The sequence below is a fragment of the Coregonus lavaretus genome (assembly GCF_964263955.1).
Source record: "Coregonus lavaretus genome assembly, chromosome: 4".
Taxonomy (NCBI): domain Eukaryota; kingdom Metazoa; phylum Chordata; class Actinopteri; order Salmoniformes; family Salmonidae; genus Coregonus; species Coregonus lavaretus.
The window spans coordinates 72,742,719-72,768,939 of NC_139991.1; the positions used below are offsets into that span (position 1 = coordinate 72,742,719).

The 26,221-nt window shown below is 47.9% G+C and overlaps 1 protein-coding gene across 3 annotated transcripts in view; it reads left to right on the forward strand.

The window, feature by feature from the left end:
- map3k1 (mitogen-activated protein kinase kinase kinase 1, E3 ubiquitin protein ligase) overlaps window positions 1–26,221 on the forward strand; it is a gene marked incomplete at its 5' end in the record, with an annotated part of 57,933 nt that overhangs the window by 12,825 nt on the left and 18,887 nt on the right. The window contains 7 exons of one of the 3 annotated variants that reach the window (XM_084160525.1): window positions 14,788–14,868; window positions 19,534–19,684; window positions 21,379–21,606; window positions 21,836–22,036; window positions 24,378–24,494; window positions 24,945–25,096; window positions 25,788–25,912. In XM_084160525.1, the coding sequence (XP_084016651.1) occupies window positions 14,792–14,868; window positions 19,534–19,684; window positions 21,379–21,606; window positions 21,836–22,036; window positions 24,378–24,494; window positions 24,945–25,096; window positions 25,788–25,912 (1,051 nt within the window). Of the gene's footprint in view, window positions 1–14,787; window positions 14,869–19,533; window positions 19,685–21,378; window positions 21,607–21,835; window positions 22,037–24,377; window positions 24,495–24,944; window positions 25,097–25,787; window positions 25,913–26,221 lie in introns of those variants that run through there. The other 2 variants (XM_084160526.1, XM_084160527.1) reach the window with 2 other exon arrangements.

Consider the following 26,221-nt stretch of genomic DNA (forward strand, 5'->3'; position numbering starts at 1 on the left):
TTCTTTCTCTCTGCTCTCTTTCTCCCTCTTTCTCTCTCCCTCCCTCTCCCTCCCTCCCTCTCTTTCTCTCTCGCTCTCTTTCTCTCTCGCTCTCTTTCTCTCGCTCTTTCTCGCTCTCTTTCTCTCTCCTCTCTTTCTCTCGCTCTCTTTCTCCTTCTCTCTCCCTATTTCTCTTTCTCGCTCTCTCTCTTTCTCGCTCTCTCTTTCTCGCTCTCTCTTTCTCTCGTTCTCTCTCTTTCTCTCACTCTTTCTATTTATCACTCTTTCTTTCTCCCTCTTTCACCCTCTTTCTCTTTCTCTCTCGCTCTCTTTCTATTTATCTCTCTCTTTTTCTCCCTCTTTTTCTTTCTACCGCTCTCACTTTTTTTTCTCTCTTTCTCTTCTTTCTCTCTTGCTCTCTTTCTCTCTCGCTCTTTCGCTCGCTCTCTTTCTTCTCTCTTTCTCCCTCCCTCTCTTCCTCTTTCTCTCTCTCCCTATTTCTCTCGCTTTCTCCCTCTCTTTCTTTCTACCGCTCTCGCTTTTTTCTCTCTCTTTCTCCTTCACTCTCTCTCCCTATTTCTCTTTCTCTCTCTTTCTCCCTCTTTCTCCCTCTCTTTCTCCCTCCCTCTCTCGCTCTCTCTCTTTCTCTCACTCTCTCTTTAGTAGTGCTGGGGGAGAGGCCATGCATGTGATTCTCTGGGCAGATTTGGCCCAGATTTTCTCATGACTTGAGTCGCTCTCACATGTGACTGGGGAGGGCCCGCTGAAACCCTGTGAAATGCGCTGTTGCCTCTGCTCACAGTGGGGACGGATGAGTGGAGCAAGAGAACGTAAGAAAGAGTGATAGTTAGAGGGTAGGGGGGTTCTTGCTTTTTGTGTTTAGACATTGTAGAGGAAGAGGTGCTTTCATCATGTACCCCCTATGGGCCCTGTGGTTCACCATGTACCCCCTATGGGCCCTGTGGTTCACCATGTACCCCCTATGGGCCCTGTGGTTCACCATGTACCCCCTATGGGCCCTGTGGTTCACCATGTACCCCCTATGGGCCCTGTGGTTCACCATGTACCCCCTATGGGCCCTGTGGTTCACCATGTACCCCCTATGGGCCCTGTGGTTCACCATGTACCCCCTATGGGCCCTGTGGTTCACCATGTACCCCCTATGGGCCCTGTGGTTCACCATGTACCCCCTATGGGCCCTGTGGTTCATCATCTACCCCCTATGGGCCCTGTGGTTCACCATGTACCCCCTATGGGCCCTGTGGTTCATCATGTACTCCCTATGGGCCATGGGCCAACACCATTGTTTTCCCCCCTGTCAGCTTGCATCACCAGCGAGGATCCTGATGTGCACGAAGACAGCGGCTCCAAACATCATCTCTGAGAGAGGCCAGCTCATGACTGCAGCAGCCAGTATCTCATCCAATATGAATGAGGCAAAGTCATGGACAGTTCATGAACTACATCTACAGACTCCCATGCTAGCTACACTGCTGTACAAACAGTTGTCCAGCTCTAGCCTAAGAGTGCTCTCACTGTAATATCCCAGGAACAGTGTCCTAGGGAGAAATGCCGGGGCTGGAAATGGCACCACCTTTAGTTTAGCATGGTGAGACTGTGACACTACCATACTTGGATGTCAAGATTGTAAACGGTGGATGAATGGACTGTCTTATAACTCATTTTGAGTTATATCAGGTTTACACAGTTTGAAAAAGAACATTTCCAGTCTGTCTGTCCAACAGCTGGCCAGAGGGTTGAAGAGTTAAGGTCGATGTCGGTCCAATAAGAAAACGGCAATAAAACCAAAAGCCTTTGATATTCGCAGAACACGGCATGTGTTTTTACGAACTTTGTTCCACTTATGTGTCTGGTGAAAGTATTTATTAACTTGGGGAAATCACCTGTGTCTGCTAAGTTTCCACTCTACTCTGTTCTGAGGCAGCAGAGTGAATATGTAACACCTGCCTTGTTTGCAGGACAGATTGATAAGATCAGCTGTGTACTTTAACTCCTCTAGGACTAATACGCACGGCAGAGGAAGCTATAATACTTCTCATAAACCCAAAGTATATTTAAAGGCATGTTTTGTTTGTGAAATGGACACGAAAGTGGGACTACACTGTGTAACATTGAACAATGAAACCATGGAGTGTTATTAGAAATACATTGTTTTTGACCACTTTAGACCATGTTTGGCCCTCAAAAGTGCATCCAGCACAGGTTTCTTTGGTGGTTGTGTTTACATATGTCTAGAATGTTCCAGAGACCTTGAGATTGGCGTCTTTTAGCATTGGAGAAGTAACATCAGTTGAAAGAACTGATGATGTCATGGCTAATAGTTCTCAGTGGCTTGGGTTTATGTGTGTTCTATGTCATCAGGAGCCGCGTTGAATGCTTTTCCAGCTAGGGAATGGCTAATTTTCCATAGTTCCTCTCTTTGCAGCTGCCGTAGGGATGTCTTCAATTGTGTCCTATACCTGCCTTTGACACATGCATTGGGATTGGTCAAGCCTCGGTTCAAAAAGGGAGAGCGAGATTAAGCCCACCCCTCCTCTCCTAAAAGCAGTATTCATTCTTCCTCATCCTCCCCCCCTTTCTTCCCCCTTCCTCCTCCTCCCTGGAGGCCTTGCTCCACTTCCAGCGCGTTGGCTAGTGGGACATTAATGGAGTATTTGCTCGTTGGGGCACTGTGCACAGTCGCACTGACACACTGGGGGGGAAGAGAGCCCTGGTGGGGGGGGGTGAGAGGATGTGTGCAAGGATAGGAACACCTCAACTCTCACCAACCAACCAAGCCTTTTCAGCTCAGTGTTGATTTATGCTGCAGAAGTGAAGCATTTTTTTTTCTCTGGAAAATAAAGTTGTTGGATTTGGAAATGTTTTTTTGTTTGTTTTTTTCCCCTGAAAGTAGTCTGGTTTGTGATGAGGATCTGGTGTAAGAATGGGAGGCACCAGCAGTCCTATTGGCCTGGTTTTGTGGGTTGATAAGTGTTGAGGGCTCCGGGAGAGGTTAGTGGGGCTTCCCCCGCTCAGAGAGGGAAGGTGGGGAGATGGTGGGGTCCTGACCTCCCCCATACACCCCCACCACAGTGGGGGCCGAGCGCTCTGAATAACTCTGGGTGGGAGGAATTTCTCTGCATTCCAGCTACATTCCATAGCCAAGTAGTGGGCACTGAACTAAACAACGCGGGCACACAACCCTCCCACCTGCCTTCATCAACCACTATAGTGGTATGACACAAACAAACTGATTGTGTAGATGCTTTTTTTATATTAAATTGTTTAAGTTGATCAGACATTACATTTACATTTTAGTAATTTAGCAGACGCTCTTATCCAGAGCGACTTACAGTTAGTGAGTGCATACATTTTCATACTGGCCCCCCCGTGGGAAACGAACCCACAACCCTGGCGTTGCAAGCGCCATGCTCTACCAACTGAGCTACACGGGACTAGACATATAGCAGGCGAGACCATGTCATGTTGCCTCTACTAGCACTAGGGCTAAATTCAGCACTAGGCCTAAATTCAGAAGTTGGCTGCACTAAAATGAAGGCTTCAGATTACCTGCAAAAAAAACAACAATCTATATTCAGACTACATGTCCTGTTTTGGAAGGGATCTGTTAAGATTCATTTGAATGAGAAGACTCAAGTAGGATGCCATTAGAGATCAATAACATTTGATGGTAATTGAGGAAGACTGGTTTGAACGTGTTTTAAACCTGTCTTCCTCCATAGGCCAAAATGACAAAGTGGAGAATGTGAATCCCTGATGCATTAAGTCAGTCAGCAGCCTACATCGTATGTGATCATTAGACATTATTATTATTATGAACTAGATTTCAAAGTCAAGCCATTTCAGCTTTAGTCCAACGTTTGAACTCCGCTACCAAAATGTTGGTAAACAAACTAAATTGCTATTAAATGCGTAGACCTTTTTTAAAAAATTTTTTATTTAACCTTTATTTAACCAGGTAAGCCAGTTGAGAACAAGTTCTCATTTACAACTGCGACCTGGCCAAGATAAAGCAAAGCAGTGCGATTAAAAACAACAACACAGAGTTACATATGGGGTAAAAAAAAACATAAGGTCATAAAATACAACATAAAATATATATACAGTGTGTGCAAATGTAGCAAGTTATGGAGGTAAGGCAATAAATAGGCTATAGTGCAAAATAATTACAATTAGTATTAACACTGGAATGCTAGATGTGCAAGAGATTATGTGCAAATAGAGATACTGGGGTGCAAAAGAGCAAAATAAATAACAATATAGGGATGAGGTAGTTGGGTGGGCTAATTTCAGATGGGCTGTGTACAGGTGCAGTGATCGGTAAGGTGCTCTGACAACTGATGCTTAAAGTTAGTGAGGGAGATAAGAGTCTCCAGCTTCAGAGATTTTTGCAATTCGTTCCAGTCATTGGCAGCAGAGAACTGGAAGGAATGGCGGCCAAAGGAGGTGTTGGCTTTGGGAATGACCAGTGAGATATACCTGCTGGAGCGCAGACTACGGGTGGGTGCTGCTATGGTGACCAATGAGCTAAGATAAGGCGGGGATTTGCCTAGCAGTGATTTATAGATGGCCTGGAGCCAGTGGGTTTGACGACGAACATGTAGTGAGGACCAGCCAACAAGAGCGTACAGGTCACAGTGGTGGGTAGTGTATGGGGCTTTGGAGACAAAACGGATGGCACTGTGATAGACTACATCCAATTTGCTGAGTAGAGTGTTGGAGGCTGTTTTGTAAATGACATCGCCGAAGTCAAGGATCGGGAGGATAGTCAGTTTTACGAGGGCATGTTTGGCAGCATGAGTGAAGGAGGCTTTGTTGCGAAATAGGAAGCCGATTCTAGATTTAACTTTGCCATTGCTCAAACGTAATTGGGCATAAACTCTCAACTGTGAATTGAACATGTTTTGTTGTCCAATGAGGCGACACTGAAGTTTTCCCTCTAGGGGTGCTCTATAGCCCTAAACTATTGCCCAGAAATGACCTTATTGGACAGAAAGGGGCACACCTCCCAGAAATGACCTTATTGGACAGAAAGGGGCACACCTCCCAGTGTTGCATCACATTCGTCATGAACTCTGCTTTTACCTCTTACACTGTGACTCAGTTAGCCTCCCAATCAGGGATTTGGACCTGAACCTCTTCAGAACCAAACAGCAGGTTGAAGAGGGACAAGGTGAGAGTCTGTGCAGATGTCCTGCCACACAGGTCCGGTGTAGCTCAGTTGGTAGAGCATGGCGCTTGCAACGCCAGGGTTGTGGGTTCGATTCTCACGGGGGACCAGTACGAAAATGTATGCACTCACTAATGTAAGTCGCTCTTGATAAGAGCATCTGCTAAATTACTCAAATGTAAACTGTAATGTCCAACAGACTCTCTGCTCCAACCTCTCTATGGTTTGGGTCTTCATAAGTGGTGGCTGTTTGTTACGTCTTTAGAAAAGAAAAATCAACAATAGTATCTCTACCCAATGACACCACCACTGTCTGTGAAAAAAAAAAAAAAAAAAGCTCACAGGCAGAGAAACCTGATTTCCTGTCTTTGCGTTGGGCTCCTATTGAGGCCCTCAATCATATTTCCTCTTCCTTTCTTACCAACCCGTTATCTGAATTGACAGCGGTGGCGGTGGATGGTTTCAAACAGTCAACTTGCGAAATGCATATTTTCTAAATCTTGCGAAACGTCCCAGGTCATGCTGTTGTTTTTTTCCCCTCGCCTGCCCACAGGATCTGAAACCGAAGTGGGGAACTTCTCTTGGTGGACCAGTTTCGGTCTGTCCGACACACGTGGCAGGATATCTCCTCGGACTCTCATTTCTCCTCTCTGACCTAAGCTGCTGGTTTGTTTGCTTGCCTGAGAGGAAGTTAACGCCGAAGACGCAGACCTTCAACACAACTTTTGAAGTGTCCCTTCAGCTCACCAAGTGTCCCTTCTCATGTTCGTCTAGGTCAGACGGGCCGTTTTGCTTGTTGGAATGAATAAGATTGATAGGGCTTAATTTTTCCCTCCATTTTCTTTTCAATCAATATGTCAACGAGGTTGTTCCCTGGCCCTCTTGTTTCCCTAGAGAAAGGGGCTTGTGATGGATACCCCCCTTCCCCCCCACACAGTCCCAGGCAGCTCTAGATGGAGGGGAATATCTGTCGGCACTGGGCAGGCTACCTGATGCTGAAGCTAACATTCAGTGTAGGGCCGGGATGATACCAGTATTGCCATACTCGTTAGTATCGTGGCAAGGGAACAAAACATGAAGGGGATTCAACTTCTTTTAGAAAAACATCCCTAATGTTGGAAAAGAACATCATTATGTTTGCATCCAGATTCACATTATTTATTTTCCAATCTATAGCACGCAATATTTTACGTTCAGCAGGTTTTTAAAGGACCAAAGAGTTGAGTCTGCTTCATGTTTTCATTTTTGCCATGGAAATAATATTGCGATACTAGTATTGTCACAGCACTAATTCAGTCAGCAGAATTCCATTTTATTTCCACTTAAAACGCCTCTGTCAGGTTGCTTAGTCTCATGACTTGGCAAGTTGTTGTGGGGATTGCCCTTTTCAGTTCTGTTTCTGCCATCTAACCAGTTCACTTCTGTTGGTTCCTAATAGTAGAAATATTGTCAACATTTATTGGTCTCTCCAGGAGATTTCTCCCAGGATCAGTTGACCATTGGTTGCTCTCTAAGGGGTCTCTCAGTGGGTCTGTGGAGTTAGATCCCCCACCTCATGGTCATGATGCAAGGGGTCTCTCAGTGGGTCTGTGGAGTTAGATCCCCCACCTCATGGTCATGATGCAAGGGGTCTCTCAGTGGGTCTGTGGAGTTAGATCCCCCACCTCATGGTCATGATGCAAGGGGTCTCTCAGTGGGTCTGTGGAGTTAGATCCCCCACCTCATGGTCATGATGCAAGGGGTCTCTCAGTGGGTCTGTGGAGTTAGATCCCCCACCTCATGGTCATGATGCAAGGGGTCTCTCAGTGGGTCTGTGGAGTTAGATCCCCCACCTCATGGTCATAATGCAAGGGGTCTCTCAGTGGGTCTGTGGAGTTAGATCCCCCACCTCATGGTCATGATGCAAGGGGTCTCTCAGTGGGTCTGTGGAGTTAGATCCCCCACCTCATGGTCATGATGCAAGGGGTCTCTCAGTGGGTCTGTGGAGTTAGATCCCCCACCTCATGGTCATGATGCAAGGGGTCTCTCAGTGGGTCTGTGGAGTTAGATCCCCCACCTCATGGTCATGATGCAAGGGGTCTCTCAGTGGGTCTGTGGAGTTAGATCCCCCACCTCATGGTCATGATGCAAGGGGTCTCTCAGTGGGTCTGTGGAGTTAGATCCCCCACCTCATGGTCATGATGCAAGGGGTCTCTCAGTGGGTCTGTGGAGTTAGATCCCCCACCTCATGGTCATGATGCAAGGGGTCTCTCAGTGGGTCTGTGGAGTTAGATCCCCCCCCTCATGGTCATGATGCAAGGGGTCTCTCAGTGGGTCTGTGGAGTTAGATCCCCCCCCTCATGGTCATGATGCAAGGGGTCTCTCAGTGGGTCTGTGGAGTTAGATCCCCCCCCTCATGGTCATGATGCAAGGGGTCTCTCAGTGGGTCTGTGGAGTTAGATCCCCCACCTCATGGTCATGATGCAAGGGGTCTCTCAGTGGGTCTGTGGAGTTAGATCCCCCACCTCATGGTCATGATGCAAGGGGTCTCTCAGTGGGTCTGTGGAGTTAGATCCCCCCCCTCATGGTCATGATGCAAGGGGTCTCTCAGTGGGTCTGTGGAGTTAGATCCCCCACCTCATGGTCATGATGCAAGGGGTCTCTCAGTGGGTCTGTGGAGTTAGATCCCCCACCTCATGGTCATGATGCAAGTCAGCTGTAATAAGGCTGCAGTTAAGCTCCCCTCTTCCCCTCTACTAAAGTCACTGGGGGGCTGGGCCATAGAGTTACAGAGGCATGCTTAGTACATAGATATGGTCCTCACAGCATTAGTTATGGTTATTAATGTCAGCATTAGATTCCACTCAATATTTAGAGGTGCTGAATCTCATTGTGTCATTGATTCATTTATGGTTACGCAGAATCTGATCTTTGTCGGCCTCCCTTTCCATATGTTAGTCAGAGCAGTTGACCTTTTTGTTGCGTTGGTTAGTCAATGTGGATATGTTTCTTTCCCTTTTTTAAGTGTAACTGTTTATTTTGTCAGGCGAAATTCAATTGCTGCCTTTTTGTTTTGCCTGAAAGGTTTTGAAGTTGTTTACGGTTGTTGTTGAGTCTGCTCAGCCTTGTTTTGACCAGAAACACCAGGCTCCATCTGTCATTATCCACTGTTGGGCAGCCGTGGCTCCTCTGCAGAGGCAGGGATTGTGTGAACCGGTAACCTGAGTTTTTGGGAGCGTTGAGGCCCATGAGAAAGGGTGTGTGTGCCCAGCGAGCTTGGCCCTGTGTGTGTTTGACGCAGGCTCTGCTTACGTGGAGGTTTGAAATGGACTCCCAGCCTGCTGGCCCTTCCAAGTCCCACCTGCACAGCCCCACAATGCCCTTTTGTTCCCTGCCCACGGCCTTGTGGGATAGCTGTTATTTAAGAGGGGACAGCAACAACACCGACTCTTTTATTCAGAGGAAAGATGGTAAAACTCCTGTTATCTGGTTTCATTGTCAGTGGGGACTGAATAGACATCCCCGGTCTCTGCTAGTGGGGACTGAATAGACAGCCCCGGTCTCTGCTAGTGGGGACTGACTAGACAACCCCGGGCTCTGCTAGTGGGGACTGAATAGACAACCCCGGTCTCTGCTAGTTGGGACTGAATAGACAACCCCGGTCTCTGCTAGTGGGGACTGAATAGACAACCCCGGTCTCTGCTAGTGGGGACTGAATAGACAACCCCGGTCTCTGCTAGTGGGGACTGACTAGACAACCCCGGTCTCTGCTAGTGGGGACTGAATAGACAACCCCGGTCTCTGCTAGTGGGGACTGACTAGACAACCCCGGTCTCTGCTAGTGGGGACTGACTAGACAACCCCGGTCTCTGCTAGTGGGGACTGAATAGACAGCCCCGGTCTCTGCTAGTTGGGACTGAATAGACAACCCCGGTCTCTGCTAGTGGGGACTGAATAGACAGCCCCGGTCTCTGCTAGTGGGGACTGAATAGACAACCCCGGTCTCTGCTAGTGGGGACTGAATAGACAGCCCCGGTCTCTGCTAGTGGGGACTGAATAGACAACCCCGGTCTCTGCTAGTGGGGACTGAATAGACAACCCCGGTCTCTGCTAGTGGGGACTGACTAGACAGCCCCGGTCTCTGATAGTGGGGACTGAATAGACAACCCCGGTCTCTGATAGTGGGGACTGAATAGACAACCCCGGTCTCTGCTAGTGGGGACTGACTAGACAGCCCCGGTCTCTGCTAGTGGGGACTGACTAGACAACCCCGGTCTCTGCTAGTGGGGACTGACTAGACAGCCCCGGTCTCTGCTAGTGGGGACTGAATAGACAGCCCCGGTCTCTGCTAGTGGGGACTGAATAGACAGCCCCGGTCTCTGCTAGTGGGGACTGAATAGACAACCCCGGTCTCTGCTAGTGGGGACTGAATAGACAACCCCGGTCTCTGCTAGTGGGGACTGAATAGACAGCCCCGGTCTCTGCTAGTGGGGACTGACTAGACAACCCCGGTCTCTGCTAGTGGGGACTGACTAGACAACCCCGGTCTCTGCTAGTGGGGACTGACTAGACAACCCCGGTCTCTGCTAGTGGGGACTGAATAGACAACCCCGGTCTCTGCTAGTGGGGACTGACTAGACAACCCCGGTCTCTGCTAGTGGGGACTGAATAGACAACCCCGGTCTCTGCTAGTGGGGACTGAATAGACAGCCCCGGTCTCTGCTAGTGGGGACTGACTAGACAACCCCGGTCTCTGCTAGTGGGGACTGACTAGACAACCCCGGTCTCTGCTAGTGGGGACTGAATAGACAACCCTGGTCTCTGCTAGTGGGGACTGAATAGACAGCCCCGGTCTCTGCTAGTGGGGACTGAATAGACAGCCCCGGTCTCTGCTAGTGGGGACTGAATAGACAACCCTGGTCTCTGCTAGTGGGGACTGAATAGACAACCCCGGTCTCTGCTAGTGGGGACTGAATAGACAGCCCCGGTCTCTGCTAGTGGGGACTGAATAGACAGCCCCGGTCTCTGCTAGTGGGGACTGAATAGACAGCCCCGGTCTCTGCTAGTGGGGACTGAATAGACAGCCCCTCCAGTTGTTCTTAACTGATTTCCACACTATGCGCTTTTGCACACAAGGCTATTTTGGAAGGCTTGAGATCTGTGAAAATGAAGGAGTTGAGCTAATTTGACTTCTCTTTTCATTTGCTGGCTTGACACAAAATGGCGTGTATCTAGGAACTATGGTGCCCAAATTCGTATGTTTCTTCTCCTTAGTGAAGCTGAAGGCACTTACGCTATGCTTAACGATCACTTATACAGTACAAGGACATTTTGGAGACATGCACTGCGATCATTTTCAAAGAGCATGCCGCAGAACAGCATTGCTATCAGAGTTGTTCACAGACAGTGTAAACTTTAAGGAAAATCTACTGAAAAGGTTTGAGCAGGTGTATGTAACAACATTTTAAAGTTAATTCTCAGAAGATAACTTGTTTTGAGAGTAGTCCTAATGAACAACTAGCCCTCCAACTAGCCCGTAGAAAGCACACTAGCCCATAGGAAGCACACTAGCCCATAGGAAGCACACTAGCCCATAGGAAGCACACTAGCCCTCCCACTAGCCCATAGGAAGCACACTAGACCTCCCACTAGCCCGTAGGAAGCACACTAGACCTCCCACTAGCCCATAGGAAGCACACTAGCCCATAGGAAGCACACTAGCCCTCCCACTAGCCCATAGGAAGCACACTAGCCCATAGGAAGCACACTAGCCCATAGGAAGCACACTAGCCCATAGGAAGCACACTAGCCCTCCCACTAGCCCATAGGAAGCACACTAGCCCGTAGGAAGCACACTAGCCCGTAGGAAGCACACTAGCCCGTAGGAAGCACACTAGCCCATAGGAAGCACACTAGCCCATAGGAAGCACACTAGCCCATAGGAAGCACACTAGCCCTCCCACTAGCCCATAGGAAGCACACTAGCCCTCCCACTAGCCCATAGGAAGCACACTAGACCTCCCACTAGCCCATAGGAAGCACACTAGACCTCCCACTAGCCCATAGGAAGCACACTAGACCTCCCGCTAGCCCGTAGGAAGCACACTAGCCCGTAGGAAGCACACTAGCCCGTAGGAAGCACACTAGCCTGTAGGAAGCACACTAGCCCGTAGGAAGCACACTAGCCTGTAGGAAGCACACTAGCCCATAGGAAGCACACTAGCACTCCCACTAGCCCATAGGAAGCACACTAGCCCGTAGGAAGCACACTAGCCTGTAGGAAGCACACTAGCCCATAGGAAGCACACTAGCACTCTCACTAGCCCATAGGAAGCACACTAGCCCTCCCACTAGCCCATAGGAAGCACACTAGACCTCCCACTAGCCCATAGGAAGCACACTAGCCCTCCCACTAGCCCATAGGAAGCACACTAGCCCTCCCACTAGCCCATAGGAAGCACACTAGCCCTCCCGCTAGCCCATAGGAAGCACACTAGACCTCCCGCTAGCCCATAGGAAGCACACTAGCCCGTAGGAAGCACACTAGCCCGTAGGAAGCACACTAGCCCATAGGAAGCTCACTAGCACTCCCACTAGCCTGTAGGAAGCACACTAGCCCGTAGGAAGCACACTAGCCCATAGGAAGCACACTAGACCTCCCACTAGCCCATAGGAAGCACACTAGCCCTCCTGCTAGCCCATAGGAAGCACACTAGCCCTCCTGCTAGCCCATAGGAAGCACACTAGCCCATAGGAAGCACACTAGCCCATAGGAAGCACACTAGCACTCCCACTAGCCCATAGGAAGCACACTAGCCCGTAGGAAGCACACTAGACCTCCCACTAGCCCATAGGAAGCACACTAGCCCGTAGGAAGCACACTAGCCCGTAGGAAGCACACTAGCCTGTAGGAAGCACACTAGCCCATAGGAAGCACACTAGCACTCCCACTAGCCCATAGGAAGCACACTAGCCCGTAGGAAGCACACTAGCCTGTAGGAAGCACACTAGCCCATAGGAAGCACACTAGCCCATAGGAAGCACACTAGCACTCCCACTAGCCCATAGGAAGCACACTAGCCCGTAGGAAGCACACTAGACCTCCCACTAGCCCGTAGGAAGCACACTAGACCTCCCACTAGCCCATAGGAAGCACACTAGACCTCCCACTAGCCCATAGGAAGCACACTAGACCTCCCGCTAGCCCGTAGGAAGCACACTAGCCCGTAGGAAGCACACTAGCCCATAGGAAGCACACTAGCCTGTAGGAAGCTCACTAGCACTCCCACTAGCCCGTAGGAAGCACACTAGCCCGTAGGAAGCACACTAGCCCGTAGGAAGCACACTAGACATCCCACTAGCCCATAGGAAGAACACTAGACCTCCCACTAGCCCATAGGAAGCACACTAGCCCTCCTGCTAGCCCATAGGAAGCACACTAGCCGATAGGAAGCACACTAGACCTCCCACTAGCCCATAGGAAGCACACTAGCCCTCCTGCTAGCCCATAGGAAGCACACTAGCCCATAGGAAGCACACTAGCCCATAGGAAGCACACTAGACCTCCCACTAGCCCATAGGAAGCACACTAGACCTCCCACTAGCCCATAGGAAGCACACTAGACCTCCCACTAGCCCATAGGAAGCACACTAGCCCTCCCACTAGCCCATAGGAAGCACACTAGACCTCCCACTAGCCCATAGGAAGCACACTAGCCCTCCCACTAGCCCATAGGAAGCACACTAGCCCTCCCACTAGCCCATAGGAAGCACACTAGACCTCCCACTAGCCCATAGGAAGCACACTAGACCTCCCACTAGCCCATAGGAAGCACACTAGCCCTCCTACTAGGCCATAGGAAGCACACTAGCCCTCCCACTAGCCCATAGGAAGCACACTAGCCCTCCCACTAGCCCGTAGGAAGCACACTAGCCCTCCCACTAGCCCATAGGAAGCACACTAGCCCTCCCACTAGCCCATAGGAAGAACACTAGCCCATAGGAAGCACACTAGCCCATAGGAAGCACACTAGCCCATAGGAAGCACACTAGACCTCCCACTAGCCCATAGGAAGCACACTAGACCTCCCACTAGCCCGTAGGAAGCACACTAGCCCTCCCACTAGCCCATAGGAAGCACACTAGACCTCCCACTAGCCCGTAGGAAGCACACTAGACCTCCCACTAGCCCATAGGAAGCACACTAGCCCTCCCACTAGCCCGTAGGAAGCACACTAGCCCTCCCACTAGCCCATAGGAAGCACACTAGACCTCCCACTAGCCCATAGGAAGCACACTAGACCTCCCACAGGAAGCACACTAGCCCTCCCACTAGCCCATAGGAAGCACACTAGACCTCCCACTAGCCCATAGGAAGCACACTAGACCTCCCACTAGCCCATAGGAAGCACACTAGACCTCCCACTAGCCCATAGGAAGCACACTAGACCTCCCACTAGCCCATAGGAAGCACACTAGACCTCCCACTAGCCCATAGGAAGCACACTAGACCTCCCACTAGCCCATAGGAAGCACACTAGACCTCCCACTAGCCCATAGGAAGCACACTAGACCTCCCACTAGCCCGTAGGAAGCACACTAGACCTCCCACTAGCCCATAGGAAGCACACTAGACCTCCCACTAGCCCATAGGAAGCACACTAGACCTCCCACTAGCCCATAGGAAGCACACTAGACCTCCCACTAGCCCGTAGGAAGCACACTAGACCTCCCACTAGCCCATAGGAAGCACACTAGACCTCCCACTAGCCCATAGGAAGCACACTAGACCTCCCACTAGCCCATAGGAAGCACACTAGACCTCCCACTAGCCCATAGGAAGCACACTAGACCTCCCACTAGCCCATAGGAAGCACACTAGACCTCCCACTAGCCCGTAGGAAGCACACTAGCCCTCCCACTAGCCCATAGGAAGCACACTAGAGCCCCCCTCTGTTTGCACCCAACATGTCATCCACAGAGGAAAAGACTAAACACATGGTAGCTAAGCTGACACATTAAGGATTTTTTATCATTTTTACTTTACCCTTATTTTACCAGGTAAGTTGACTGAGAACACATTCTCAGTTACAGCAACGACCTGGGGAATAGTTACAGGGGAGATGAGGGGGTATGAATGAGCCAATTGTAAGCTGGGGATGATTAGGTGGCAATGATGGTATGAGGGCCAGATTGGGAATTTAGCCAGGACACCAGTGTTAACACACCTACTCTTACAATAAGTGCCATGGGATCTTTAGTGACCACAGAGAGTCAGGACACCCGTTTAACGTCCCATCCGAAAGACAGCACACAATACAGGGCAATGTCCCCAATCGATGTTCCCAATCACATTAAGTAATTCCACCAACAATTACAAAGCATCAACCCCACATAAACGTTAGCCCTGTAATGTTGACTTAAACCCCAGTCCACTTCCTAGTTGCTACATCTTCCGCTTCAGAGACTCTTCAGTTCTCAGAACAGGAAGACTCCTCTCTTCCTGTTCCCCGAACCAACCAACCACTTGTTATTGTCGAACCGACAGCGTTCGTTAGCTGCAGCAAGTCGAGTCCCCTATTCGATCGACCAACGGAAAAGGCCTGAAGGGGGGTATAAGCATTGATCACAGCACAATTAAAGATGGCTGGTTACCGCAGCTGGTCCTGGCCTGCGTGTGACTCCCAACGGACATGTGGGGGAGAAGCTGGACCCGCTGGGTGAGTTCTTTTCAGGCCCTTATATAGGGAATAGGGCGCCATTTCGGACGCAGTGAGGTCTGGTAAACAACTGTATCCAGTGGTGGGATCTTTCCTCTCAGAGCAAAGGCTGATATAATTGTTTTAAGGAGAGCTTTACCCTCCGACTTTAATCTTCTGACTGACGACCATAAGGTCTCAGACACCCCAATAGCATTTGCTGGCCGAGAGTACCTAGCCCAACTGAACGTAATTTGTGAACAGAGTGCGCACCGATTTTTGTAGAATCTGGTGAAAAATGTTGACAGTCAGACATCTACAATGGGTGGTCCCTAAAACACAGCGCGCTAAATGATTGGCAGACGAATGCTAGATCCACATCTGATGCAATGTGTGCGATCCTTAAGATATGTTTTGTGGGAGACTTTGAAGTTCAGTTCAGCTCCCGGTTGTGTTCGATTGATGTTTAAGCTAGTTGTGGTATTTTTTTTTGTCTGAAGATTATTGATATTGTAGTCTTCAGATCTTCCCAAATTGGAGGTCTTGAATGGTAACCGAAGTCCTTTTGTTTGTTCAAGGACTTTGTAGTTCTATGGACTTTATAGTCCTGTTTTCTATGACTCATATCAAACTGAGAATATACCTTTTTGAATTGTAAGATTTGTGAAAATGGTTCATGAACTCTATCCTTTGATAAGAGCAAGCTTCACACACGGTTGACTGGTGACCAGCCCACACCTCCAAGTCCAGCCAATGGAAAAAGACTCCAAGGTTGTGAAGCGATGAACTGACCTGACCAGAGGGGTTTGTAGGCAAACATTATTATTATATATTTTTTTTAAAGGCAAAGTGTTTGGGAGCTGAAAGGGGAGGCAGCATTGGGAGTGCAGTGAACAAGGCTGTCAGTTCCAATTCGTATGATGTACTGTAAATCTAACAGGCTCAGAGTGCTGCGTCTCCTTATCATAACATCCTCTCGTGTGAGGCGGAATATTTGTTCTGAAGCACTCTGACCCGACAGCCTTAAACACAGACGGACCAGGGGCGGGAGGAGGATTTGTTTGCTCTGGGGTTGTATGGGTGGTATACATAAGTTAACATAATACTAGTGGAGCCCCAGAGTTCACAAGACCCATGTTTAAATGCTGTTCATATGTCCTATGAATGAAATAATGTGCAGATTGTCAATATATGAAGTGTAAATAATATGGTTGTGTTTGTATGATTTTAAATGCTGTTCAAATGTCCTATGAATGAAATTAAAATGCCATGTGCCTTTATCGCCTACAATACAGTCCTCAAATGTGAATTTCCATTAAATATGGAGAAAAACATAATGGTGACGTATTCCAATCTGCTTTAATTTGCATGCTGAGAATGTGGTAACATTAGGTCAAACTTAAATATAAAATTGTCTAAATGTTCTTGAAATGTTCTGAGGACCTCCAAGACAAGGTAAAATATATATTGCGTGAACATCAATGGAATATTATGTTAAACCTAAAACAAATACAGTGGGGGAAAAAAGTATTTAGTCAGCCACCAATTGTGCAAGTTTTCCCACTTAAAAAGATGAGAGAGGCCTGTAATTTTCATCATAGGTACACGTCAACTATGACAGACAAAATGAGAAAAAGAAATCCAGAAAATCACATTGTAGGATTTTTTATGAAATTATTTGCAAATTATGGTGGAAAATAAGTATTTGGTCAATAACAAAAGTTTCTCAATACTTTGTTATATACCCTTTGTTGGCAATGACACAGGTCAAACGTTTTCTGTAAGTCTTCACAAGGTTTTCACACACTGTTGCTGGTATTTTGGCCCATTCCTCCATGCAGATCTCCTCTAGAGCAGTGATGTTTTGGGACTGTCGCTGGGCAACACAGACTTTCAACTCCCTCCAAAGATTTTCTATGGGGTTGAGATCTGGAGACTGGCTAGGCCACTCCAGGACCTTGAAATGCTTCTTACGAAGCCACTCCTTCGTTGCCCGGGCGGTATGTTTGGGATCATTGTCATGCTGAAAGACCCAGCCACGTTTCATCTTCAATGCCCTTGCTGATGGAAGGAGGTTTTCACTCAAAATCTCACGATACATGGCCCCATTCATTCTTTCCTTTACACGGATCAGTCGTCCTGGTCCCTTTGCAGAAAAACAGCCCCAAAGCATGATGTTTCCACCCCCATGCTTCACAGTAGGTATGGTGTTCTTTGGATGCAACTCAGCATTCTTTGTCCTCCAAACACGACGAGTTGAGTTTTTACCAAAAAGTTATATTTTGGTTTCATCTGACCATATGACATTCTCCCAATCCTCTTCTGGATCATCCAAATGCACTCTAGCAAACTTCAGACGGGCCTGGACATGTACTGGCTTAAGCAGGGGGACACGTCTGGCACTGCAGGATTTGAGTCCCTGGCGGCGTAGAGTGTTACTGATGGTAGGCTTTGTTACTTTGGTCCCAGCTCTCTGCAGGTCATTCACTAGGTCCCCCCGTGTGGTTCTGGGATTTTTGCTCACCGTTCTTGTGATCATTTTGACCCCACGGGGTGAGATCTTGCGTGGAGCCCCAGATCAAGGGAGATTATCAGTGGTCTTGTATGTCTTCCATTTCCTAATAATTGCTCCCACAGTTGATTTCTTTAAACCAAGCTGCTTACCTATTCCAGATTCAGTCTTCCCAGCCTGGTGCAGGTCTACAATTTTGTTTCTGGTGTCCTTTGACAGCTCTTTGGTCTTGGCCATAGTGGAGTTTGGAGCGTGACTGTTTGAGGTTGTGGACAGGTGTCTTTTATACTGATAACAAGTTCAAACAGGTGCCATTAATACAGGTAACGAGTGGAGGACAGAGGAGCCTCTTAAAGAAGTTGTTACAGGTCTGTGAGAGCCAGAAATCTTGCTTGTTTGTAGGTGACCAAATACTTATTTTCCACCATAATTTGCAAATAAATTCATTAAAAATCCTACAATGTGATTTTCAGGATATTCTTTTCTCAATTTGTCTGTCATAGTTGACGTGTACCTATGATGAAAATTACAGGCCTCTCTCATCTTTGTAAGTGGGAGAACTTGCACAATTGGTGGCTGACTAAATTCTTTTTTTCCCCACTGTATGCTATGAACGTCATAAAAACAAACGTATTTAATTCTTACGACATTGCCTGAATGTCATCACAACTGAGCATATATTGTGTTTTGGGAACCTATCTCTCTTAATGTACTCAGTGTTCCCACAACCTAATTACATATTCCGGGAATCTTTAAAGAACTCAGAAAAAGGCTGTTCTGTCAACATTCTTGCAACATCAAAGGAATGTTTTGTGCACCCTGATACAAACATTATCTGAATGTCAGCAAAACTGGACATTTTCTGTGTTTTGGGAACATACAGTATCTCTTGTCATTTCCCCACAATGTTACAATAACCTAATGAAACATTCTGGGAGCCTTTTAAAGAACAGATGAAGTGTGTTCTGGGAATGTTCTTAGAACATCAGGTGAATGTTTTTTGCACCCTAAAAGAAACGTTGTAGAATCATCCGCACAACTGGACAGTTTTTGTATTTTTGGGAACATATCTTTTATCATGTCCCCACAAGGTTCTCACCAGACTGCTCCCACAACCTAATGAAACATCCTGGGAACCTTTAAATGTATTATAGGAACATTCTTGCAATATCAGGCAAATGTTTTAAACAAACGTTCTATAATCACCAGGAATGGAACGTTTATGTGTTATGAGAACATTCGCCGCGACCTAACAAAGGTTCTGGGAACTTTCACAGAACCAATTTGGGATTGCTGGGAAAACATTACTGGTACATTTGTTATTACATTACCTGGAAACCTAGTGGCTGGTGGACCAAAAAGGTTTTCAGGCCCTGTACACGGGGTACCAGTACCAAGTCGAGGTGCAGGGGTACAAGATAATTGAGGTAGATATGTACATATACTGAACAAACATATAAACGCAACATGCAACAATTTCTAAGATTTTACTGAGTTAAAGTTCATATAAGGAAATCAGTCAATTTAAATAAATAAATTAGGCCCTAACCTATGGATTTCACGAGTGGGCAGGAGTGCAGTCAGGGGTGGGCCTTGAAGGGCATAGGCCCACCCACTGGGGAGCCAGGCCCAGCCAATCAGAATGAGTTTTTCCCCACAAAAGGGCTTTATTACAGACAGATTGACTTCTCAGCACCCCCCCTAGACGATCCCACAGGTGAAGAAGCCGGATGTGGAGGTCCTGTGGTTGTGAGGCCGGTTGGACATACTGCCAAATTCTCCAAAATGATGTTGGAGGCAGCTTATGGTAGAGAATTGAACATTAAATTATCTGGCAACAGCTCTGGTGGACATTCCTGCAGTCAGCATGTCAATTGCAAGTTCCCTCAACTTGAGACATCTGTGGCATTGTGGTGTGACAAAACTGCACATTTTAAAGTGGTATTTTATTGTCCCCAGCACAAGGTGCACCTGTGTAATGAACATACTGTTTAATCAGCTTCTTGATGTGCCACACCTTCCTCTGACACTGCCTGGTATAGAGGTCCTGGATGGCAGGGAGCTCGGTCCCAGTGACGTGCTGGGCCGTAAGCACTACACTGTAGTGCCTTGCGGTCAGATGCCAAGCAGTTGCCATATTGTCTAACTCTGCCGCTTCTGCGGTTTCTCTTTAGTCGCGACATGGAGAGTAAGGACACACTGCGTGGTCTGCAGAAGATGGAGGACCGGCCCGAGGAGCGGATGATCCGGGAGAAGCTCAAGGCCACCTGCATGCCCACCTGGAAGCACGAGTGGCTGGAGAGACGTAGCAGGAGGGGCCCGGTGGTGAGCTGCTGCAGCCTGACACACACATGCACACAGAAACAAACACACACTGAGAGACAAACGCACACACTGCTATGAACTGTATAAACATGTACGTTCACAAATACACACACACACACACACACACACACACACACAACTATCACAGATCACCACACGTATGTGCTTCGCTTACTGTGCCACACCTAACATTATAGATCCAAGCAACTCTTAAATATTCACTATGTTGATGCTTTGAAATAAGGTTTGTTTTTATGACTGAAATCTGGCAGATGAAGGGAATTGGACATTTCCAACCCTGGGCATTGCACCATTGCGTTGCACCATTGCGTTGCACCCAGTCTTTCACAGCAGACACAGATGCTGACTTCTAAATGGACCTCTAGCCCCTGACCTCTAGCCCCTGACCTCTAGCCCCTGACCTCTAGCCCCATGACCTCTAGCCCCTGACCTCTAGCCCCTGACCTCTAGCCCCTGACCTCTAGCCCCTGACCTCTAGCCCCTGACCTCTAGCCCCTGACCTCTAGCCCCTGACCTCTAGCCCCATGACCTCTAGCCCCTGACCTCTAGCCCCTGACCTCTAGCCCCTGACCTCTAGCCCCCTGACCTCTAGCCCCTGACCTCTAGCCCCTGACCTCTAGCCCCTGACCTCTAGCCCCTGACCTCTAGCCCCTGACCTCTAGCCCCATGACCTCTAGCCCCTGACCTCTAGCCCCTGACCTCTAGTCTAGGCACTCTTCTGAGAGGATTGGATAGATATATGTATTATGGTAATATAGCTACATCATGCCTTCCGATTGGCTGCATGGAAATGTCAATGCTTCCACCTTTCCAATTCTCTTAGCTCTACAGGCCCATGTTCAGTTGACGAACGTTGCCGATAGAAATGCCATGGATAGAGCCGACATGATTCCTTGTTCTACATGTCGGAGAAGCATGTTTGTTTTACATAACACAAGTCTATCTGAACTTTCCAAAACGTTGTGCCCTGCTGAACGCGCCCCAGGAGTGGCTTGGGAGTAGGGTCTAGTGGTGGATTTGACATTCAGCCACTGTAAAGGGACTCCACTGTAATTTGGCCTAACCCCAACCACATATTAACCCTCACTCCCCCTCTGTCCCTCCCTCCCCCTCTGTACCTCCTTCCCTCCCCCTCTGTCTCTCCTTCTCCCCCTCCTTCCCTCCCTCCCTGTCCCTCCTTCCCTCCCTCCCTGTCCCTCCTTCCCTCCCTCCCTGTCCCTCCTTCCCTCCCTCCCTCCCTCCCTCCCTCCCCCTCTGTCCCTCCTTCCCTCCCTCCTTCCCTCCCTCCCTCCCTCCCTCCCTCCCCCTCTGTCCCTCCTTCCCTCCCCCTCTGTCCCTCCTTCCCTCCCCCTGTCTCTCCTCCCCTCCCTCCCTCCCCCTCTGTCCCTCCTTCCCTCCCTCCCTCCCCCTCTGTTTCTCCTTCCCTCCCTCCCTCCCCCTCCTTCCCTCCCTCCCTGTCCCTCTGTCCCTCCTTCCCTCCCTCTCCCTCCTTCCCCCTCTGTCCCTCCTTCCCTCTCTCCCTCTGTCCCTCCTTCCCTCCCTCCCTGTCCCTCCTTCCCTCCCTCCCCCTCTGTCCCTCCCTCCCTCCCCCTCTGTCTCTCCTTCCCTCCCTCCCTCCCTCCCCCTCTGTCCCTCCTTCCCTCCCCCTCTGTCTCTCCCTCCCTCCCCCTCAGGTGGTGAAGCCCGTCCCCCTGCGACCGGATGGGAGCGAGGCTGGCTGCAAAGGGGCGGAGGCCGGAGCCGACACGCCCACCAGCTCATCCCCCCAGCAGAGCAGAGGCCGCCGAAGCCCTTCCCCCGGACCCCCCTCTTCCTCCTCCTCCTCCTCCTCCTCCTCTGGCAGGGCCGTTGGGAAGCCTGAATCCCCCGGGGTGCGCAGGAAGAGGGCCTCACCCGTGCCGGTGATTAGCCACACACACAGACGTAGCGCACACACACAATACACCGACATAAAGACATTTGATGATAATATAACATTAATTAGATATCAAACCTCTTCACTTGGGGTTTAAAGAACTGTAAAAAGTATCATAGCAATATAAAGTCCTAAGTGACTATTTAGTGACAATATAATGAACCCATGTAACTATTTGTCTGAGGCTGTCTTGATCTGATGATGTCGTTGTGTAGTTTCAGAGTGGCAGGGTGACGCCCCCTCGCCGGGCGCCCTCCCCAGACGGCTTTTCCCCCTACAGTCCTGAAGAGACCAGTCGCCGTGTCAACAAGGTCATGAGGGCCCGCCTCTACCTACTGCAGCAGATAGGCCCCAACTCCTTCCTGATTGGAGGAGACAGCCCAGACAACAAATACAGGGTGTTCATTGGTCCACAGGTAGGAAGTGCTGGATGTCCACTCGGACCAATGAAGAAAGATGAAAGAGAATCAAGACTCATTTTCACATCGACTCCCTCTATGTACTTATTAAAAGGGTTAGATAGGTGTTAGCAGTATGACAGAAATTCCACCCCAGCTTTTACCGAATTGCGTTTACAGCAATGGTCTTAAGAGTAACTGTCCATTGAAAATCTCACTTTTAAAAGTTAATATTCTGTTAACTCATACCCAAATAATGTTGTAGACTCGTTCTACACTCGTATTTGTGGCCAAAGCATAAATTGGAGAAAAAATAGGGCTGGGAATTGCAAGGGACCTCACGATAAGATATTGTCATGATACTTAGGTGCCGATATGTATTGCGATTCGATACTGTGATTTTATTGCGATTCAATGTTCTCCCCCTACAGTTCTGAGGAGACTAGCGGGAAAATATAAATTGTGATATTGTCAAAACGATACAATACTATATATCGTCAAAAATAATATCCCCATATGTAATTGTACTAAGAAAAAACACTTCAAAAACCACACCTCAAACTTGTATATCAATGCTTGCTATTTTCTCATAGAGTATGATGTCATACTCCTCAGGAGGATGAGCTGACCAATCAGTGGTCTACTCGCATTAAAATATTTTATGACCAGTGTAAGCCCACACTATTCTGTTGCTTTTTAACATACAGTACTTAATTACCATTTTTTGGAAGGAAAACGATTTCACTCGTATTGTAAGTAATTATAGGTCATATTTCATAGTAATCTGGAAACACTGGACAGTTACTTTAACAATTTGCTTCACTTGTACATTGGCCGGCTCTTTTTGTTTACCCAGCCATTTACTAATGTAGAGATGGAATGATTTCCCAGCCATTTACTAGTGTAGAGATGGAATGATGACCCAGCCATTTACTAATGTAGAGATGGAATGATTACCCAGCCATTTACTAATGTAGAGATGGAATGATGACCCAGCCATTTACTAATGTAGAGATGGAATGATGACCCAGCCATTTACTAATGTAGAGATGGAATGATGACCCAGCCATTTACTAATGTAGAGATGGAATGATTACCCAGCCATTTACTAATGTAGAGATGGAGTGATGACCCAGCCATTTACTAATGTAGAGATGGAGTGATGACCCAGCCATTTACTAATGTAGAGATGGAATGATTACCCAGCCATTTACTAATGTAGAGATGGAATGATGACCCAGCCATTTACTAATGTAGAGATGGAATGATTACCCAGCCATTTACTAATGTAGAGATGGAATGATGACCCAGCCATTTACTAATGTAGAGATGGAATGATGACCCAGCCATTTACTAATGTAGAGATGGAATGATTACCCAGCCATTTACTAATGTAGAGATGGAGTGATGACCCAGCCATTTACTAATGTAGAGATGGAGTGATGACCCAGCCATTTACTAATGTAGAGATGGAATGATGACCCAGCCATTTACTAATGTAGAGATGGAATGATTACCCAGCCATTTACTAATGTAGAGATGGAATGATTACCCAGCCATTTACTAATGTAGAGATGGAATGATTACCCAGCCATTTACTAATGTAGAGATGGAATGATTACCCAGCCATTTACTAATGTAGAGATGGAATGATTACCCAGCCATTTACTACTGTAGAGATGGAATGATTACCCAGCCATTTACTAATGTAGAGATGGAATGATGACCCAGCCATTTACTAATGTAGAGATGGAATGATGACCCAGCCATTTACTAATGTAGAGATGGAATGATTACCCAGCCATTTACTAATGTAGAGATGGAATGATTACCCAGCCATTTACTAATGTAGAGATGGAATGATTACCCAGCCATTTACTAATGTAGAGATGGAATGATTACCCAGCCATTTACTAATGTAGAGATGGAATGATTACCCAGCCATTTACTAATGTAGAGATGGAATGATTACTAATGTAGAGATGGAATGATTACCCAGCCATTTACTAATGTAGAGATGGAATGATTACCCAGCCATTTACTAATGTAGAGATGGAATGATGTAGAACTTCATCGCCTCTTACTGAAGGGCTGTGTCCCAAATGACACCCTATTACTTGTATAGTGCACTATATGGGCGAATAGGGTGCTATTTGGGACGCAAGTAAGGATTTCAAAATCTCTATAGATGAAATTTGGTCTTTTGTCGAAAAAAAGTCGCAGCAGATCTGTGTCCGTCTGTGTGACCATTCATGGCCGTCTGTGTGTGCCTGCGCGTGTGTTTTGTGAGTGCGATATTCGTATGTATATGCACACACAGGTGAGTAAGCCCCGGTCTGCTGTCCTCCTGTCTCTGTAGACCTGTAGCTGTGGCCGAGGGGCCTTCTGTATCCACGTCCTCTTCGTCATGCTCCGAGTCTTCCAGCTGGAGTCCTCAGACCCCCTGCTCTGGAGGAAAACCCTCAAAAACTTTGAGGTAACCTTCCAGCAACCAACCGACGTGCCCTAACCAATCTGTATAATTCCCCCTTTCTCACTACTGAGCCGAGCAAACTGAGCTGTACCGTGCTGGCCTGTTTACGGATCCACCATAGTTGCTGAAACCGTTTCTGGACGGGACAATGTGGAAATGGGATATCCGTACCAGCACAGTATGCTTCAGGTCGAAATAATAGTTTGAAAAGGGCATACATGATTAGTTAAACCCATTTGTAAAGACCCATTTCCAAAGAAACTTCAGAGCTAGAATATTTCTAATTTATGTTTAGGATAACTTTCAATGACTTGCACCATCTTGAATGCACCTTAGATATGCACTTGAATACGTAGATACTTAACCACTAGTGGAGAAAAGGCCAATCTGACCCCAGATCAGTGTCTAGGGCCAACTTCTCCCTACAGTGGCTAACTGTGGCATTGTCTCCAGGTGGAGAGTTTGTTCCAGAAGTACCACAATCGCCGCAGCTCGCGCATCAAGGCGCCGTCGCGCAATACCATCCAGAAGTTTGTGTCGCGCATGTCCAACCCCCACACGTCCTGTCCATCCAGCAGCTCTGGCACCTCCAGCAACGACAGCAGGTAGAGCGCGCGCACACACACACACACACACACACACACACACACACACACACACACACACACAGGTATACGGAGTACAGGTGTTGTATTGTAAAACCAATTATGCCAGAAGGCCCTTGAATACCACCAATTGTATAAACAAAAATGGTGGTGTCAAATTTTTATGTAAAGGAGGGTCAAGCATTGGTTTAACAAATTTGTCCAGTTTGGTTTAACACATTGGTCCAGCTTGGTTTAACACATTGGTCCAGCTTGGTTTAACACATTGGTCCAGCTTGGTTTAACACATTGGTCCAGCTTGGTTTAACACATTGGTCCAGCTTGGTTTAACACATTGGTCCAGCTTGGTTTAACACATTGGTCCAGCTTGGTTTAACACACATTTCTCTCTTTCCCTTTCTGCCCTGTCTGTCTTTATGCATCTATATATTTATATCTATATATTTCCTTTATTTCTCTCTCTCTCTCTCTGTCCCTCGCGCTCTCTCTCTCTCTCTCTCTCTCTCTCTCTCTCTCTCTCTCTCTCTCTCTGTCCCTCGCGCTCTCTCTCTCTCTCTCTCTCTCTCTCTCTCTCTCTCTCTCTCTCTCTCTCTCTCTCTCTCTCTGTCCCTCGCTCTCTCTCTCCCAATCTCTCTCTATCTTTCTCTCCCCCATACCTCTATCTCTTTCCATCTTTCCCTCTCTCTGTCAGTAGTCTTAAGGATGAAGAGGAGCAGATGTGTCCCATCTGTCTGTTGGACATGCTGGATGAGGAGAGTCTGACTGTGTGTGAGGAGGGCTGCAGGAACAAGCTGCACCACCACTGCATGTCTATCTGTGAGTACAACAGTACGCTATCATAAGTTCAACTCATTTCAACCAACAGTACGCTATCATAAGTTCAACTCATTTCAACCAACAGTACGCTATCATAAGTTCAACTCATTTCAACCAACAGTACGCTATCATAAGTTCAACTCATTTCAACCAACAGTACGCTATCATAAGTTCAACTCATTTCAACCAACAGTACGCTATCATAAGTTCAACTCATTTCAACCAACAGTACGCTATCATAAGTTCAACTCATTTCAACCAACAGTACGCTATCATAAGTTCAACTCATTTCAACCAACAGTACGCTAT